The 17,148-nt window shown below is 42.3% G+C and overlaps 1 protein-coding gene across 2 annotated transcripts in view; it reads right to left on the bottom strand.

Moving 5' to 3' along the window:
• Positions 1–1,064: 1,064 nt before the first annotated feature.
• LOC129276546 (msx2-interacting protein-like) overlaps positions 1,065–17,148 on the bottom strand; it is a 35,286-nt gene continuing 19,202 nt past the window's right edge. For both annotated transcript variants that reach the window (XM_064109271.1, XM_054912923.2), the window contains exons 9-12: positions 5,792–16,691; positions 5,159–5,347; positions 4,535–4,693; positions 1,065–3,577 (exon numbers count right to left, since the gene is read on the bottom strand). In XM_064109271.1, the coding sequence (XP_063965341.1) occupies positions 3,446–3,577; positions 4,535–4,693; positions 5,159–5,347; positions 5,792–16,691 (11,380 nt within the window). In that variant the 3' untranslated portion in view covers positions 1,065–3,445. The remainder of the gene's footprint in view (positions 3,578–4,534; positions 4,694–5,158; positions 5,348–5,791; positions 16,692–17,148) is intronic.

The raw sequence follows: 17,148 nt of genomic DNA, 5'->3' as shown, positions 1-17,148 counted from the left end.
TATGGTTAAAGTGACAAATATGAGTCGGTGCATGCAGACTACCCCCCCCCCCTCTCTCTCTCTCTCACACACACCAAGAATCGCTTTACTTTTCTTCTTCTTTCCTTTCAACATCTTCATTTGATTCACAAGACGGACCAAGAATAGAATTCACAGACAGTGGTTACATGGGCACAATCTCCATTTTTTATTTCCCCTCAATATCAAAAAAAGAAGGAAAAGAAAATTAAATTTACATCACGTTTCTGAGGGTCTCTCTCTCTCATCAATGCATGGAAAATAGAAAGTTGCGTAGAGAGAGCTAAGAGAAAAAAAGGTAAAAGACTAGACAGAGTTATGAGAGAGACGGGAAAGTCATGATATATACACACCATCTTACTATACATAAAATTTTTGTACACGTATATTACAAGATAATTACAAGAAATCAATAAATCAAACTATGTTCTCTTTTTTACAAGATGTGCGGTCCCCTACCCGCCGGCTCCCCGAATAAGCCTTTGGATCAAGAACCAACACTGATATCTAAATCTACCTCTCTCTCTCTCTCTCTCCCTCTCTTTAAAAACTATATGTCCCTTTATGTTTTTTGTCTATTTTCTTTTAAGTTCTGCAACTATTTCTTGGACAATGAGTCACTGGTAAACTCTATAATGATAGGCCTACACTGTAGGATTCTTTTACAACTGGTTGAATATATATATATATTTATATATATATTTATATTTTATGTTTACATATATACATGTAACAACAGCAATCATGTATGAAATATATTGGTCGTCATGGTTACCATACACTTCCATCGAAAAATGCAATACCAAGTTCAAAGGTGAAAGTCTTTGTTTTCTTTTATGTACATACAACAGCAAAACAGAAACATGGTATCCTCAACAACAACAAATTTGAAATAATCTGCTTTTTTTTGTCCTTGTGGAATTGTTTTTTGTATTTTTTCGTTATGCAACAGAGTTGTTTTTGTGTTTTTCTAACAAAAATATGTCATTTAAATCTCTCATTGTTTCAATACAAACACAGACTATTTCTCACATTCAAGACAAATATGGATGCTATAATTTTGTTTAATAAATTAGGCAAAAAAAAACTCTTTAACAAAATTTCAAAAGATGTCAATAATCCAATCTCAGAATGGCTTGCAATATTGTACTGAGGAGAATTATTTGTGCAAATCAACTTCAATAATAGTTACCGGAATCAATTCAGGAATTTAGTCCAAACTGTAACCCTTGTTGATTCACTTCAAACATTAATTTCATTTCGTTCACCATGAATTGCTCAGTTGAAAAAAAAAAAAAAGTACAAAGAGAAAATAAATAAGGGATAAATGGCTCCAAGTTATCCTTGAATCCATTCTTACATTCCATACTGAACAATTTTCTTAAAAATTTTCATTTCGGTTTTTAAAAAAAATTGAGAAATAGGTAGTCTATGATTTCACACACATTTATCAGATCAACATCATCAAGAGAAATATTTCTCTCTTCACTAAAAAATAACCATTAACCCCTGAGAAGAGGCTAATTATTACAAGATTAGACCGTGACTTGATTGCAAAATTCTCCAACATTTTGGTCGTCTAAGAAAAATTAAAAACCTCTACACACTTTCCTACCTACATGAATTCTTCAACAACCAACCTATGAAAAAAAGGAACATAAAATCATTTCCGAGTTTTATCTAACCATTGAACATATATAGCTTTGAAATCATATTTTAAAGGTCTAGATGAAGAATTAATATCACAGGCGTGAGTCATTTTTTTCATGTCTAATAGATGTTTTAATTGCCAAAGTAAAATGGTAACTTGCTGGTTTTAAAAATGATGCAGTGAAATTCGATAACTTTTGTATTTTGGAAATGATAACCACAAAAGCAAGTGAACTGCTAGTGCACAGCAAGGCAGGAACAAGGATGAGCAAAACAAAACAAGAATGGAAAAAACAAATTAAAAGGTCATTTTAAAATATAACAGACAAAACAAATGTGAATTCACCTTGGGTCTACATATCTAAAAAAAAATAAAAATAGAATTTGAACCGAACCACGAATGAATAACTATGACAATAGCCCGTTAATATCTTGTTACCAATAAAAAGCTGTCAAAAACAGGATTACAATGACAGCAAAGAACACTGGACGGATCTTTTTTTCCCCCTCGATATATCAATAAATTATAATCAATCCAGAAAAGACTTGCATTTCTGGAAAAATCTTCAACCAGTTAGAGCTCGGAGCGTGATCTACTCGCGTGATGGCGAACATATCCTCCACTCTGGTTTTTTTAAGTAAATTTCTCTTATCCAACCATTTTAAGCATCCTCCTCCATATATCAAGCAATACAATGAGGTGATCAGTCTTTTGAGGGAAGATTTCAAAAGCGCCCTCTATGGACCAGAATTACTTAGTCAGATCAGGCAATTCTGTGCTGTAATAACTCAGAGCGTTTCACCATCAGAATGGAGAGGAACACAATATCATTTGAGATGGTCAAATCAGGTACTTCTGAAATCAGAGGCAAACAGTCATCGGTATATCATAATCCTCAACTATGTTTTTTTTTTTTTTTTTACATCAATGGCCCAGAGAAATGACTAAAAAGCATGGAAAAAGATTGGTTTTCAAAAAGGGGGAACCATTTTCATGAAGCGTGTCAGCACTACTAGTTACCAATTACTTCCCGGCAATCAAGAATTTTAAATTGTCAGTGCTGACAAGTTTCATGAAATGCACCCCTTCCCCTTCAAGAATTTTTTTTTTTTGGGGGGGGGGAAGGAGATTCAATTTTTATGTACTAATATTTTACTGTCTTGAAAGTTGCTTATATTTCATGAAGGTCATTAACATGATTACTTAAGAACGACCATTCATGGTGGCGTCAATATTAAAATTTACTACTATTAGAAGGTGGTGCGAAAAACTTAGTAGCAATCAATCGTAAATATTGATTCCAAATTTGTGATTGATAGATCACCTTTAACATTAGAGATTTGAATTGATTTCTGTAGCAAGAGGCAAGCCACAAATCAATAAAAAAACTGCCATTAATTTCATTGAGACTGATTTTTGGATCTATACCGGTACTTGACTTAGGTGATCCGGAAGATGACTTTAGGGTTTAGGATCGAGCACATGGTTTGACCTGTCTCATAGGTGTTAACAGAGTCATAGAATATTCATGAGTGTCTGACTGAGTGTACGGTCGCTCCTGAGCATAGGAAGGCGATCGAAGGAGATGAATCAACCTGCTTCACGATGCGGTCACCATGGTAACGACGAGACACGATACTGCGAAAAATATCTGAGGTGACTCGATGATGACAATCGGAAAGGTAGTTTGCGTCTCTGGTCACGATAGCTGGTCTTTCTGGCACGAGACTTCACTGAAAGCATCACCATCACGTTGCTTCATCAACTGAAGGTTGCTCACGATGCGGTTGCTATGACGATCATCAGATGAGCGATCTCCTGCACACTCTCGAGGAGGTCGGGAGAGAGGCGTGACAGATGTGCCTCCGTGAACTCACATGGAGGGAAGATGTGTAAGACGAAAGCCGCCTGGAGATAAAGACATCAAAGCGAACTTGATTATTCAGATTTGTTGCTATTTTGGATGCTTGCACGCAATGAAAATCAGAGCAAACAGAGGTTTCTTTTTCATTGTAAAGGTGAATGGGTGTTTATACTGCACTCAAAAACATTTTACAAAGGATGCATATATTAACAGAAATGGCAAAATCCAACCCTCACATTAAAGATAAACGCCAGATGTGATAACGATTTCAAAATGAGTTCGTAAAGAATCCAATTCAATGACCACCCAAGTGTCTGTTAGTCCCATTGGTCAAATTTTCACTTAGTCCATTCATCATTTCGCACTTCGTCAAAAGGAAATTTGGTTCACAACAGTCCATCTAACCGTATAGATTAAATGGTATCAGAAAAAGTGGATATCTGACGAATAGGGTCACTGGAAATCAGACGTGGTATTTGGCCTAAATGGCAATTAGACAAACCGATTGTAGCAAAACTAGGATTACACCATGTGGAATGAGACCAAAGTGAAATTAGACAAAACTGGTGAAGACCAAGTAGCAATTTAGCCTAAACAGAGTTGCCATAGTGATGACATCAGTTTTGCAAATTTGCATTTCAGCATTTTAGATACCTTATTTTGATAGGGCATGATGAAATACCTCCACAAGCAAAATTTGGTGGGAATGGGTCCATGGGGGTCCAAGATATGACCTCATGAATACACAATTAGCTCCATTGAATTTAATGTATTATTGACCTGGTTCTCAATGTTATTAACCCGGCAAATAATACATTGGCTTCAATTGGGCTTAAGTATGTATTCATGAGGTCATAGACCATTTTCACCAGATTTGGATTGGGGCGGTGTTTCTTCATGCTCTACCGAAATATGGTAGAAAAAGTTGGGAAAAAGTGTTTTTTTTTGTGAGGTCATCACTTTGGTACTTCAATACATCATCTCAAGTCTTTTTGGCCTACCTTTTGCGATCCATGAGGTGCGACATTGATGATCCCAGCAGCTTGCTTGCTAAGTAGGTACTCAATGAAGGAGACACGTAGCGTGTTGGTCTGAGCTATGACGTCGGTTTGGTCATGACCGCAAGGCAGTGCCAATAGAACCACAGACTCCTCTTCAACCTACATTTAAAGAAATAATCAATATCAATTAATACAGAATATAGGTTGAGATTACTCTGAAAGGAATTAAAAGACAGTGGTAGAAAATAAGTCACAGAGTTTCTAAGAAGTAAACTGCAGTATTTTGGAATGACATATTAAAAAAACTGTCCAATGGTCAAAGTCAAAGAGGGAAAACATTTGGTTTCAATTCATGTTTTTCCTCCTCCCAGTTCAAAACTTTGTGTGATCCAACCAATTTTCAATCTAATATTTCAATTTCAAATTGCATTTTAACAAATTATTTCAGGCCAATTACACAGAAACATTTCTGCCCAAGACAGATTACAGATATTGTTAGGGCCAGATGTCTAAGATTGCATGGTAAGTTGCATTTGACCTGAAATTTTAGGTCCAAAGATCAGAGAGCTCAATCATCTTGTTCTGAATGCAAGAATTGAGGTGAGGAGTTGAGGAGCAACATACCTGCATCCTGCTGCCAACCCCGTCAAGCTGCGATGGTTCCAGCCTCATACGCTGGGCGACACGCAGAGGTGGTGTGGCCATGATGAGAGAATCTTGGGCAACCGATTGACTACCGGAGACATAGTGCATCTGGATGGCTGCAGCCTCGTTCTTCAAGGCAAGGACACCCTGCCACATCACAGGATAACGCTGCGGGAGAAAAGAAGTTTGAAATGATAGGGTTACTTTAAAGTAGCAAGAATTGGTGGGTGAATCGAAACAAAGAGATATGTCAATTTTGGTTCTTACAGAGAAGGAAAAGGCAAATATACCAAGATTTGAAAAAAATATACAGCTTTATCTAGAATATATGGCTTTATCTGTAAATATATAATTGACACATTTATACCAATATATTAGAATTTAAAAGCTGATTCAGTCTTCCTGTCATTTTTGCAATAAACTTAAAGTATTTTCAGCTACTAGCTACTTTTCACAGTAGTCAAGTTTCTAATTTGGAATAAAGTGAGAATGAGGAATTAGACTTTTCTTTAAATTAAAGTTTATCTTATTGGAAAACAAATTTTATTAAGGGCAATTTTTGCTGGACCATATGGAGTTGAAATATCAACATATCAAATTTGATAGACTTACCATGAGTAGTCCCATGAGCGAGTCTGTACCCTTGATCGGCATGTGAGCTGATAGCTGCATAGGCTGCATAGTACCAGGGTGCATCGGCATACCAGGGGGACCTTGACCCGGCCAGGCCATGTGAGGCATCGCTTCTCTCATCATCACATTAGGTCGGAACTCCTGACCCGCTGGTCTCATTAGCAACTCTTCCTTGCGCCCGGCTCCAGGATGGGTTTGACGGTAGTGTTCCAGCCCAGGAGTTGACGTCTTCTCTGGACCACCAATGGGACGAGGAGAGGCCAGGTGTGGATCTTGAAGGTGTAGAGGATCCGCAGGGATTCCAAGGATCATGGATTGCTGATCCATCTTCTGGCCATCTTCTGGCTTCCCACCCTGAGAGCGGGGTTCAACACCGTAGCCAGGTGGCCTTACGACCATCTGAGGCATGCCACGGTGGGTCATGGTTCGCATTGCAATGTCCATCCTTCCAGGAGGAATACCCGAAGAGATTCCAGGAGCTCTTGGTGGAACACCTGATGTGATGCCTGGCATTATCTGGACATGGTCTGGTGTGAGTTGGTCCCGACGTTCTGGAGTTGGTATGGGCTGTGGACGATCAGCATGAGCCATCGCCGGTGATTTGACTCTGGGCGATACCCCAGGGGACGAGGCACTTGGTGTTGGTAGACGTGGTGATCCTCCAGATGATGCTTCAGTCATGCCTTGCTGGTAGATCATCCTGGGAAAACCAGGCTGAGGTACTCGGAACGTTCCAGGTGGAAACATGGTCCCAGGAATTCCAGATTTGCTCATATCCATTCCAGGTACAGGGACGATACCAGGCATAGGTTGACTGAGATTACGGGTTTCCGACATGGGATCGACCACCGCCGCGTGCATCCCTGGAAACATGTCTTTGTTGTATGTCATTCCAGGCACAGGATGTCTCATCTGCTGCTGCCTCATGACTGCTGCTCCTTGTTGAAGATGAGCACCGGATGAGAGATATGTCATTGGTCCAGACTCTGTCCCCCTAATCATTGGTGGCAAACGTTGTTCAAGGGGTAGATTTTTCTGTCCTCTCTGTTCACTAGCTGCCATCTTCTCTGCATCTTCAGCTTTCTTGTGCATCTGAGTTCTTGTGCACCGCAGTTCAATGTGCGGATGCTGACTTGGGTCAATGCCTCCTGGCTGCTGGGGAAGGTTGGGATGCATTCCTTTACTCTCAGACGGTGGCCGTCCTTGTCCACCAGCTTTCACAGCACCATCATTTTCCTTCTTCGCATTGGGCTTGTGATCAGTCAAGGCAGCTCTTAGGACACTGGCATTTGGAAGGGTTGGGGCTGCCACTGACACTGGCACCCGGAGGTTCCCAGCTTGACCTCCACGTACCTGTTGAATATTACTACCCTGCGATGATGCAATACTGGCAGTGAGCCCTGCTGATGTGGCACTTGGTGGACGTGAGTACTGTAGAGTTGGTGAAAGAGTTGAAGGTTGACTGACTGGTGATTGTGTAAGCAACCCACTTGGGAATCCTGGATGGCCAGCATGCATGATTCCAGCAGAAGATGCCTGAGGCAAGTTTGCCATGGTTGTTGTATGAAGTACTGATGAAGATGTGGTGGTGTTTGCTCCAGTTACGGGGCCATTAGAAACAAGGTGCTTGACTATTGTTGGTGCCTCCATAGCTGCAGATTGTCCCATTTGACCTGGTTTCAACTGAGTCACTGCATGCTGGTTTGCATTTGCCAAGGCTTCTGCAGTGCTGTTAGGAGGATGGATGTGGTGGGGTAACTGGATCTGTTCATGAGATTGTTGATGTCCTGGCAGCCTATTCTGCTGACTGCCATTTGGTGGCAGTCTGGCCAGTGCCGCATTGAAGTGTTGTTCTACAGCTGCCGCAGCTTGACTCTTTTGAGGCCCGTGGAGTTGTGCGACTTGTTGCATGTTGAAATGCTGACCTGCAACCAGTTGCTGCTGCATGTGACCTCCTGGCATCCAGTTTCCTTGCTCCGAACCAGAATCCCTACGGGACTTTCTTGAACGCGATGGTCTCTGCTTCTTCTGGGCACCATTAAGATCTTGGATAGCCATATGAGATGTAGGTGGTGTTGTCAGTGCAGCAACAACTGTCGGCATGCTAACAGAAGGATTCTGCACCATACAACTCGAAACTGAAGAAGGCAAGCTTTGAGGTGGTAACTGTCCAGTAGGCATCTTTCCTGGAATATTATGAGCCTGTGATACTGCCATCTGGGTGGATGAAGTCATACTGTTCGAAGCAGTTGGAAGTTGGACATGAGAAATGGGTGTATAGTTAATATTTGCTGAAGGAGCAGTACTCAATTGTGGAGGCCTATCTGGTGCACCTACTATACTACTACTTGAAGGAGCAGTACTAGTCTGAGGTCCTTGAGTTGAAATAGATCCTGGGGCTGCATTCGACTGTTGTAAATTCATCTGCTGTGTTAGCCAAGGATCAGGTTGTGGCACTTTCTGACCATCAGGAGACTGCAGCATGGCAACGGGGCTAATCTGCGGAACAGCTGGAGCCGATGTCATCACTGGCTTTCCAAGTTCCAGAAGGGCAGACACCGTTTCGTTCTGAGATACGTCTGTATGAACACCTTGGCCCTGTTGAGCTTGCATGGCCTGAGCTGCAGCTTGAGCATGTAGAACCTGGGCTTCAGCATGTGCTTGTGCCATTCTTTGTTGCTGCTGGAGTTCTAGAGCTGCAAGTTCATCCCTGATTTTCATTGTTCCTCCCCTTGAGTTAGTTCTACTTCTTCCTCTTCCACCACCTCTGGTACCCCTACTTCTCCCACGTGCTCGTGTCACTGGCGGTTTGTTGATTGGTTGTTTCAAATCATTTGACCCTGGGCTAAGTGGGAATTCATACACATCAGAATTTGCCTTGTGATCATGCAGGTTGGCGGGATACATGGAGCTTGGATCTATGTGATCCAGGACTTGATGAGGTCTTGCTGGCATCATACAGGTCTGCTCAGGGGCCGTCGGTGCTGCAGGGGCTGTCTGTTGAGGAGGCTTTACAGGGTCTTGACTCACTCCTACCTCAGGCTGTGCTTCCATCTCACCGCTCATCTTCATTTTCTCTCTTCCTGCCTCATCATGCTTTTCATCATCTTGGAAATCAAACACGCTTAGATCTGCCGGGCCAGATTTTGACAATGATCCTGATCTCGTCCTTGGTGGGACAGTGGTCTCCTTGGCACGTGGGGAGAAGAAACGAGATTCTTTGTTGGGATCCTTTGCTCCAGTTTCATTCTTTTTGTCTGGAGAAGCGATCTTTGCCATGATAGCACCTTCATGGGCATGTTGTTCCCTGTATGCCTCACCAGCATCTGGAGCTAGTGGTTGAGAAGGAATCGTAGGTTGACCTGACTCCATGGGAGCAGATGGCTGCACAGGAATTTGGACTGGTATTTCCAAGGATGATGTTTCTGTTTCGTCTTCATTAAAGATAAGGTTAGCCACTGCCTCTTCCGTTTCTGTCTTTTCTTGCAAACTTGGTTCCTCTGCAGGGCGATTCACACCAAGGGCAGGATTAGTATGCACATCACGACTTGTCTGTTTATCAGCATCGAATGCACTTTCAGCGGTGATGAGGGCTTCAACAGACTGCTCTACCTCTGACTTGATAGGTAATTGCTCTTCAGCAGAACCCTCCACTCTGCCAGTAGCTTGTGAAGCTGCCACCTCCACCTTACCTTGGTTGATTGCCTCATTCTGACCTGCTGCAGGCAAAGATTTAGATTCTCTATTTCTGTGGGTTCTTCGACTTCGTTCCTTCTTTTCCTTCCTGAAAAGAGGACTGCTAGCAAGGTCAGCAATAGAGTAAGGCTTATGGGCACCTGGAAAATCTGGAGGATATCTGCTCCCGATATTTTCTGAATTCTGTGATGTGTCATTGTCTGCTTTCTCAAGAGCAGTCAAGGCTTGTGCAACGATTGGATTCTCATCTTCAAAGGAATCTCCAAACATAGATGACTCCTTGGTCAGAGCCGCACTGACTGGCTTGGACTGCTGGACGGACGTTAGGCTGATCTCTCTGTTTGAGTTAGCAACAGCTGCTTCTGCTATTTGAAGAGGCTCAGGAGATTTTGCAATCAAGGTGGTAGTAGCTTGGAGATTCCTTTGTAGGTCACCATCATGCAACTGACCATCTCTGTGAATAAGACCACCACCAGGAAGTTGACCAGGAGCATCATTGGTAATATCTTCAAGCATGACTGGATTAACAGGATATGGTCCATCATTAACTTTCTGAACCTCACCATAATCAATAACAAATTCTGTTTCAATTTCAAGAGTGCATTCTCTTTTGAATGGCGGCCTCTCCTGATCTTTATGCTTTTTCTTTTTCTCTTTCTTATCTCTGTCTTTCTCCTTCTTTTCCTTTTTCTTTTGTTTCTTTGCTTTCTTTTCAGCTTTTCTCAATGCTCTTTCCCTCTGCTTTTCTGGATCCATGTCTTTGTTCTTGTTCTTATGCTTCTTCTCTTTATGTTTTTTCTTATGGTGATGTTCACTTTTCTTGCCAGATTGGATTCCATCCTTCTTTTCTTCTTCTATGATGAGTTTGCCTTCCCCATCATCCTCGTCATCAGGAACTGATGTTGCTACATTTTCAGCAGGCTGAAATAGTACTGCATTTTCACCACAGGAGTTCAACATATCAAGTTTGCTATTTTCAGGGTACTGAAGGCCATTTCCTGGAGCAGAAGTACATGCTGAGACCTCTGTAGCAAAACCTATAGGAACCTCATCGTCTGAAATGGGCACAAGAGGGCCTTCGGTCTGTGGCATCACAGTATCAAGAACAACAGTTTCCTCTTTCTTGGTTTCTTGTCCAGGTACTACACTTTCAACAATAACATCAGAATGATGTTCTTTGTTTTTCCGCTTTTCCTTCTTTGATTTATGCTTGTCTTTTTTATTCTTTTTAGGTTTGTCTTTCTTCCTGGGTTCTTCAACAGATTTCTGGAGTTCTTCCTGAGCTTTGACGGCTGCTGCAGCTGCTTCTTCTTCCTTGCGCTGTTTTTCAGCTTCTTCCTTTTCAACTCTCTCCCGTTCCTCTTGTTCTTTCCTGGCTTTTTCTTCTGCTAGTCTCTGTCTTTCTTCCTCCTCTTCCTTAAGTATCCTCAACCTTTCCTCCTCTTCTGCTCTCCGCTGTTCCTCTTCTCTTTGTTTCCTTTCTTCCTCCTCTCGTCTCTTTTCCTCCTCCCGTTGTCTCCTCTCTTCCTCCTTTTGCTTCCTCTCCTCTTCCTTTCTCCTTCTTTCTTCTTCCTTCCTCCTCTTCTCTTCCTCCTTTCGTTGGCGTTCTTCTTCTTTCCGCTGTCTTTCCTCCTCTTTCCGTCTCCTTTCTTTTTCCTCCTCTTTTCTCTTGCGTTCCTCCTCTTTGCGTTGCCTTTCTTCCTCTTTGCGCTGCCTTTCCTCCTCTTTCCGAAGTTTTTCTTCTTCCTTTCGCCGTTTTTCTTCCTCTTCTCTCTTCTTTTCCTCTGCCTCCAGCCGCAGTCTCTCTTCCTCCTCTGCCTGCCGCCTTTCCTCTTCCTCTTTTTCAGCTCTCAATCTTTCCTCCTCTTCCCTCTTTGCACGTTGCCTCTCCTTCTCCTCTTCTCTCCTCTGCTTCTTTGTCTTGCCAGCATCTTTCTTTTTGGGTGTTACTTCAGCTTCTGTTTCACTCTTTGGCTCTTGTTTGATTTCTATTTCAGGTTCAACTCTATCCTGCCTCTTCAAGTCTTTATTCTTCCTGGGCCCACCTTTACCAACATCTTTCACATCCTCTTTCTCCTTTTTGATGTAGACTTCCTTGTGCTTTGATTTGTCATCCCTCTTCTTAAGAGTTGGTTTAGAAAGGAGCTTTGGTTCTTCATACCTCTCTTCCACATCGGAGGAACTCATTTTGGAATCACCTTCAGAGTCGGTAAACTCTTCTTTCACTTTGATCTTTCCCTTTTTCCCTAATTTCTCCTTCATTTTCTTTGATTTCTGCAGAGCCTTCTGTTTACCCTTACTGGAAAGTTCTTCCCGAGAAGATTTCTTTGGGCTTTCCTCCGCATCAAACCCTGACGATTCCTCATCAGAATCGGATGAATCATATATCCATTTCCTTTTCTCTACCTCCTGAGTTTTCTTTGTCTTAGATTTGACAGAATCCTTCCTCTTTGTCTGGCGATTGATAAATTGTTCAAACTCTAGTTCATCATCGGACTCAGAACTGTTGTCTGTATCCGAGAAGGCATCCATTAGAGCCGCTACCCCACCTCTGGACGGGGTCGGTTGAGGCTTTGCCTTCTTTCCACCACTTGGTTTTTCACTTTTGACTGGCACAGGAGCTTTAGTTTTCTTCTCTTCTTTGGGCTTCTCTCTATCCTCTTTCATTTTCTCCTTGTCTCTCCTCTCCTTTTCTTCTTTCTCTTCCATTTCCTGGTCCTTCGTTCTGTCTATCTTCTCCAAGTCGTAATCCCTTTCCTTCTTCTCAAGCTTGATCTTATCCTTTGATTTCGGTTTAGATTTAACTTCCTTGCCTTTTACATCTTTCTTTTTAGGAGTACCCTTCTCAGTCGGTTCTTCTTTTTCACTGAGTTTCTCTTCATCAGCATTTTTTTCAATTTTGACGGCTTTGTCCCTGAATTCACTTTTCTCAGACTTGATGACTTTTTCCTTATCTTTCCTCTCCTTCTCTTGGTCTTTTACTTTAGTCTTATCATTCACCATCTCCTTTCCTTTTCTCTTCATGGCTACATCCTCTTTCTTGCTGTCGTCTTTGTTCTTCTCCTTTGTTTTATCAATGGCCGAGGCATCCTTGCTCTTAGTTACTTTGGAAACTTTTTCTTCCTCTTTATTTACATCAGTTTTGAGATCAGTGGACTGGGTTTTCTCAGTGGAGTTGCCATCCTTCTTTAATACTTTCTTTGAATCATGTTTCTTCACATCATTGTTTGATTTGACGATTCCTTTCTCCACTGATGTCTTTGATGTCAAGGCACCATCACTTGATTTTCTGGCAATTTCCTTGCCCTCAATCTTGACCATATCCTTCTGGTCCTTCTCTTTATTTTTCACTTCTATGATCTTATCTTTGCTGGGTGCTTTCTGGAGTGATTTCTTATCCTCTTCCAACATCTTGTCCTTGCTACCTACTTTGGAAAGAGGCCTCTTTTCCTCCCGACTAACTTTATCCTTCACAGCTTTAACCTTTGGCCCAACTTTAGGATCCTTCTTCCCATACCTTGGTGTCATTAAGAGCATATTTGTTGGGTACTCTTTCTGTGGAGGTGGTGGCGGAGTCTCTGGAACTGGTTTCTTTGGACCTGATGTGCCAGCTGATATCTTTGACTCTGATTTCCCATCTGAATCCACTTTTGCTTCTTGAGCCTTCTCTAGGATAGGAGGGCTGGGAGATCTTTTCCGTTTCAGAGCTGCAGCCTTTGGAGGAGAGGCCTTCATACTTGCATCAGACTCTGGCTTTAGGTCTTTAGTTGGACTGTTATCTTCTGCACCCACATGGACAGATGATGGCTCAGGCAGGAGATTGGATTCCTTCTTTAATATAGATTTCAGAGGTGAAGGTTCCTTCAGTTTCTGCTCAGGACTTAATTTCTGTTCTCCAGTTAAGGCATTTGTCTTTGATGAATCATCTCTGATTGGCGAGGTGAGCATTTCAGCTTTTGAATCCTTGAGTTCTCTAGGATCTCTAGGATCTCTTGGATCTCTTGCGGCCGATGTCCCCCTACATGGACCTAATTTATAGCTGGAACCAGATTGGCATCCTGCATTTGGTCTGTTGCTGTTCTGATGAAGAAGTGAAAGGCGATTGTGATCTTTGCCCGGTCGAATAAGTGGTACACCCTGCTTCTTCTCTTGCTCCGGATGGGAGCTATTCTCAAGCCGAGCTAAGTCCTGATCAAAGATACTGCTTCGCCTAACACGGGAACGTAAAACATCCAGAGGATCCTCAAACTCTTCCTTCTTCTGACCATCTTGAAGGAAGGTCACAGGAACGCTATCTGATTCTGAACTTCGGGGCTTTTTCTTTAACCTATACAGAGATCCCAACCTTGCTTTATTACCAAATATTTCTGCCTTTGGATCAGCAGGTGCTCCAGGTGTTCCAGGTGTTGTAGGTGTAGCAGGAGGAGTACAGGTGATACTTGTTAAATTGTTCAACTTGTCTTTCAATAAGAGGTCAGTTTTTACTCCATCTTTGGCTATTTCGCCAACTTCTTCATCTTTCTTTAACCTCTCTAATGTAGCCAGTGACTTGGCTTTTTGAGTCCTCTGCCTCTCCTCCTCTTGTTTCATCATGGCATCTACCGTCCGGAGACGTTCCTCCAGAGCCCGCTCTGGAGAGGAGAAATGATCTTTCAATTCAGGAGGCAGTTTAGTTCTCATTTCAGTACTCTCTGGTATCCTGGGTGTGACCGCGCTTATGCTCAGCTTTGCTGATGCACTAAGTGCAGATTCAATGATTCCATCTTTCCCGAAAATGGGGTCTCTCGAGAAGTCTTTGGCATAGGGGGATTCTTTATGAAGTGGCAAGTCTTTGCTTGTAAAGGTTATTTCTCGGCTTAATGGCACCACCTCTTTTCCAAAAGCAAGATCCTTGATGATTGCTGAATCCTTTCTTGGCAAAGAAAATGGGAAACCATCTGATGGAAACAAGAGTGGTTTATCTGCTTTAACCGGTGTCACAGCTGGACTTAGTAATGGTGCAGAAGCAGTAGGGGATAGGTTCTCACTGACAGTCACAGATATATTTTGATGAGGCGGTCTTGGTGAAAGCATTGGAAGTGATTCCACATCGTTTTGATTTTGGACCGGATTTGATGTGGTCACATCCAACTGAGCGAATGCTCCTAGTGATAACCGCTTGTCAAGTTCAGTCATCTCCTCACCACCTGAAATATCTTTCTCTTTCTCCTTTTCCTCTGTCTGGTCTTGGGTTGATACTTCTGGAATTTTGTCAACAGAATCAATCCTCACATCAGGCTTTTCTTTGACAGTTCCTACAGTAATCGTCTTCAAGTCATCTTCACTACTTCTATGTCTAGATCTGTACATCCGCTTTTCAAGGTTATCCATGCCTAACGAAGGGAACATGGCATCAAGCTGTTTCCTGCGAATACTTGGAAACTCAACAGGTGTTAGCCGTATCAGCTTCCACTCAATTTCCACATTTTCAGAGGACTGTTCAAGTTTAGGTTTTGGTTTGGCTGTCTCTGAATCATGCAGTGCCATCTTTGCCTCACCTATCTTTTCATTCTCCTCAACCTGTTCAATAATAGATGAACTGAAAGAGTCTCTGCTGGTGTTTGCACTAGTTGCTGTATGCAACAAGGTAGGTAACGTTGACATGGTAGGAGTTGGAGGAGTATGAGATGATGTTGAAGGTAATGAATCCTGAGTACTTGGATGCTCCTGCTGTTGTTTTTGCTGCTCGAAGGACTTTCTAGCAGCCTCCATTTGCTTCCGATAACTTAAACTGGCATCTATCTGCGGTTTTTCAAAAGTATCAACAGGCGGTGTTGATAAAGAAGTGCCAGTCAAGGGTGGAGTCTCTGATTCACTGGTTGCCACTGGGGGCGCTTGAGAGTTCCTTGCAAGGGCAAGTGCTAGTTCCTCATCTGATGGGACTGTTTCTTGATCACTTGAACTAGCAATGCCTTCGTCGGCATCTGTCAAGTGCGGAATGCGAACCTCCTGCGATCGATTTCGGGGTGTGGAATGTGAAGGGTGGCGATTCGCAATCAGTTTCTCAGTTCTATCTCGATGAGATTTCTTTGGTTTTTCAGAGAGTGTTTTCTTTCCGGTTTCATCAGAGCCCTCTAATTTCACTCTGGGCACATCATCTGTTTTGACTATTCGAGTATTCAAGAGTTCATCATCTGACTCACTTTCTTTCTCCTTGTCATCCCAAAAGCTATTGCTGTCGGTACTACCAGCTTCAAGGTTAAACGTTCTTTCACTTTGTGGCATATCATATTTCAAGCCCAGTCGGTCTTTGACTGGTCTACTTGTATCAATCACTGTCCTAATGTCCGAACCAATGGACATCGCAGCATCAACCTTTGGAATGTTTTCTTTATGGCTCGAGGTGTTCTCGTCCGGGCTAAGCTTCATTCTCGGAACTTTGGAAACAATAGATGGCAATTTTTCAGAAAATGCTTTGTCCTTCCGTAGCTTTGTCATGTCAATGATAGGACTGTTATCACTAAATCTCTGTTTCCGTGCCTCAAGTTTCCGTTGCATTTCCACCTCATCATTTGAAATAACAACAGATTGCAACTGTTCCGTGTCAAGCTTTCTGCGTTTCCTTGCCTGCTCACTAGGCTCATTGTTAACAGTCTTGTTGCTCAAAGTTCTGTTGATTTCTCCTGATGGCTCTTTGGATTTCACATCAACTTTGACATCTCCTCCTGTCCTATCTTTCACTTCCTTGCACTTTTTCTTCTCCTTCAAATCACAATCCTCTGCCGTGTTCCTTTTCTCCACCTTTTCTTTCGCCTTCTCCGACCTGCGTAACTTTTCAGTAGTCCTTTCTACCTTCCTATCAGAGTCTAATTTCTCACGTTTCACCACCAAGTCATCGGAATCTCTCACAATGTCAGCTTTCCTTGATTTTAATTTGGATTTCCGGTGCGATTCTGTCCTTTCAGAGGAGGAACTCCTCTCTTCACTGTCAACAAATTTTGTTTTCCAAGGTTTTTCATCCCTGTAGCCATCTTCTGAGTTTGGGCTTCGCATGACCGGTGTGAAAGATCCTTCCTTGTTTTGGACGTTGATGGTACTGCGTGGTGTTCTTTTCCTGCTGACTGGAGGGCTTACACTTCTGGCGCTGTAAGGACTGTCCTCGTCTTGAGAATCGAGACTTGCACTCCGTCTCCTTCGATCGTATCTGTATTGAAACAAACGAGAAAGAGAATAAATCATCAACAATTGTTGTTCTGAGACCGGGACCCTAATCTTCCTACAAGTTTTGATTGACCAAATCAAACTCAACTAAGGAAAGCCATCCACACCATTTCAATGTATCCTGTAGATATGACAACCACTTGTATATGCGCCATTGCATATCATTTTGACAATGATTTATAATACGATCTGTTCTTGTTCACAAATGGACACTGCATACCATTGCTAAAAGATTAAAGAATTGTGACATCACTGGCTTTCCATGCTTTAATTTGATTGGATCAATCACATCTCTTTGTGAGATAGTGCCTATGTGGTAATTCTGGCTGAGCTAAAGGGAAAATGGACACTTATTATTTGGACAAATCTCTGAAAGATTGATTAAATATATAAAGGTAGTTGAATGTACAGAATAGTTAAAACCTACACTGAATTATACC

The sequence above is a fragment of the Lytechinus pictus genome, chromosome 14 (assembly GCF_037042905.1).
Source record: "Lytechinus pictus isolate F3 Inbred chromosome 14, Lp3.0, whole genome shotgun sequence".
Classification (NCBI taxonomy): Eukaryota; Metazoa; Echinodermata; class Echinoidea; order Temnopleuroida; family Toxopneustidae; genus Lytechinus; species Lytechinus pictus.
This window is presented reverse-complemented; position numbering and strand designations above follow the sequence as displayed.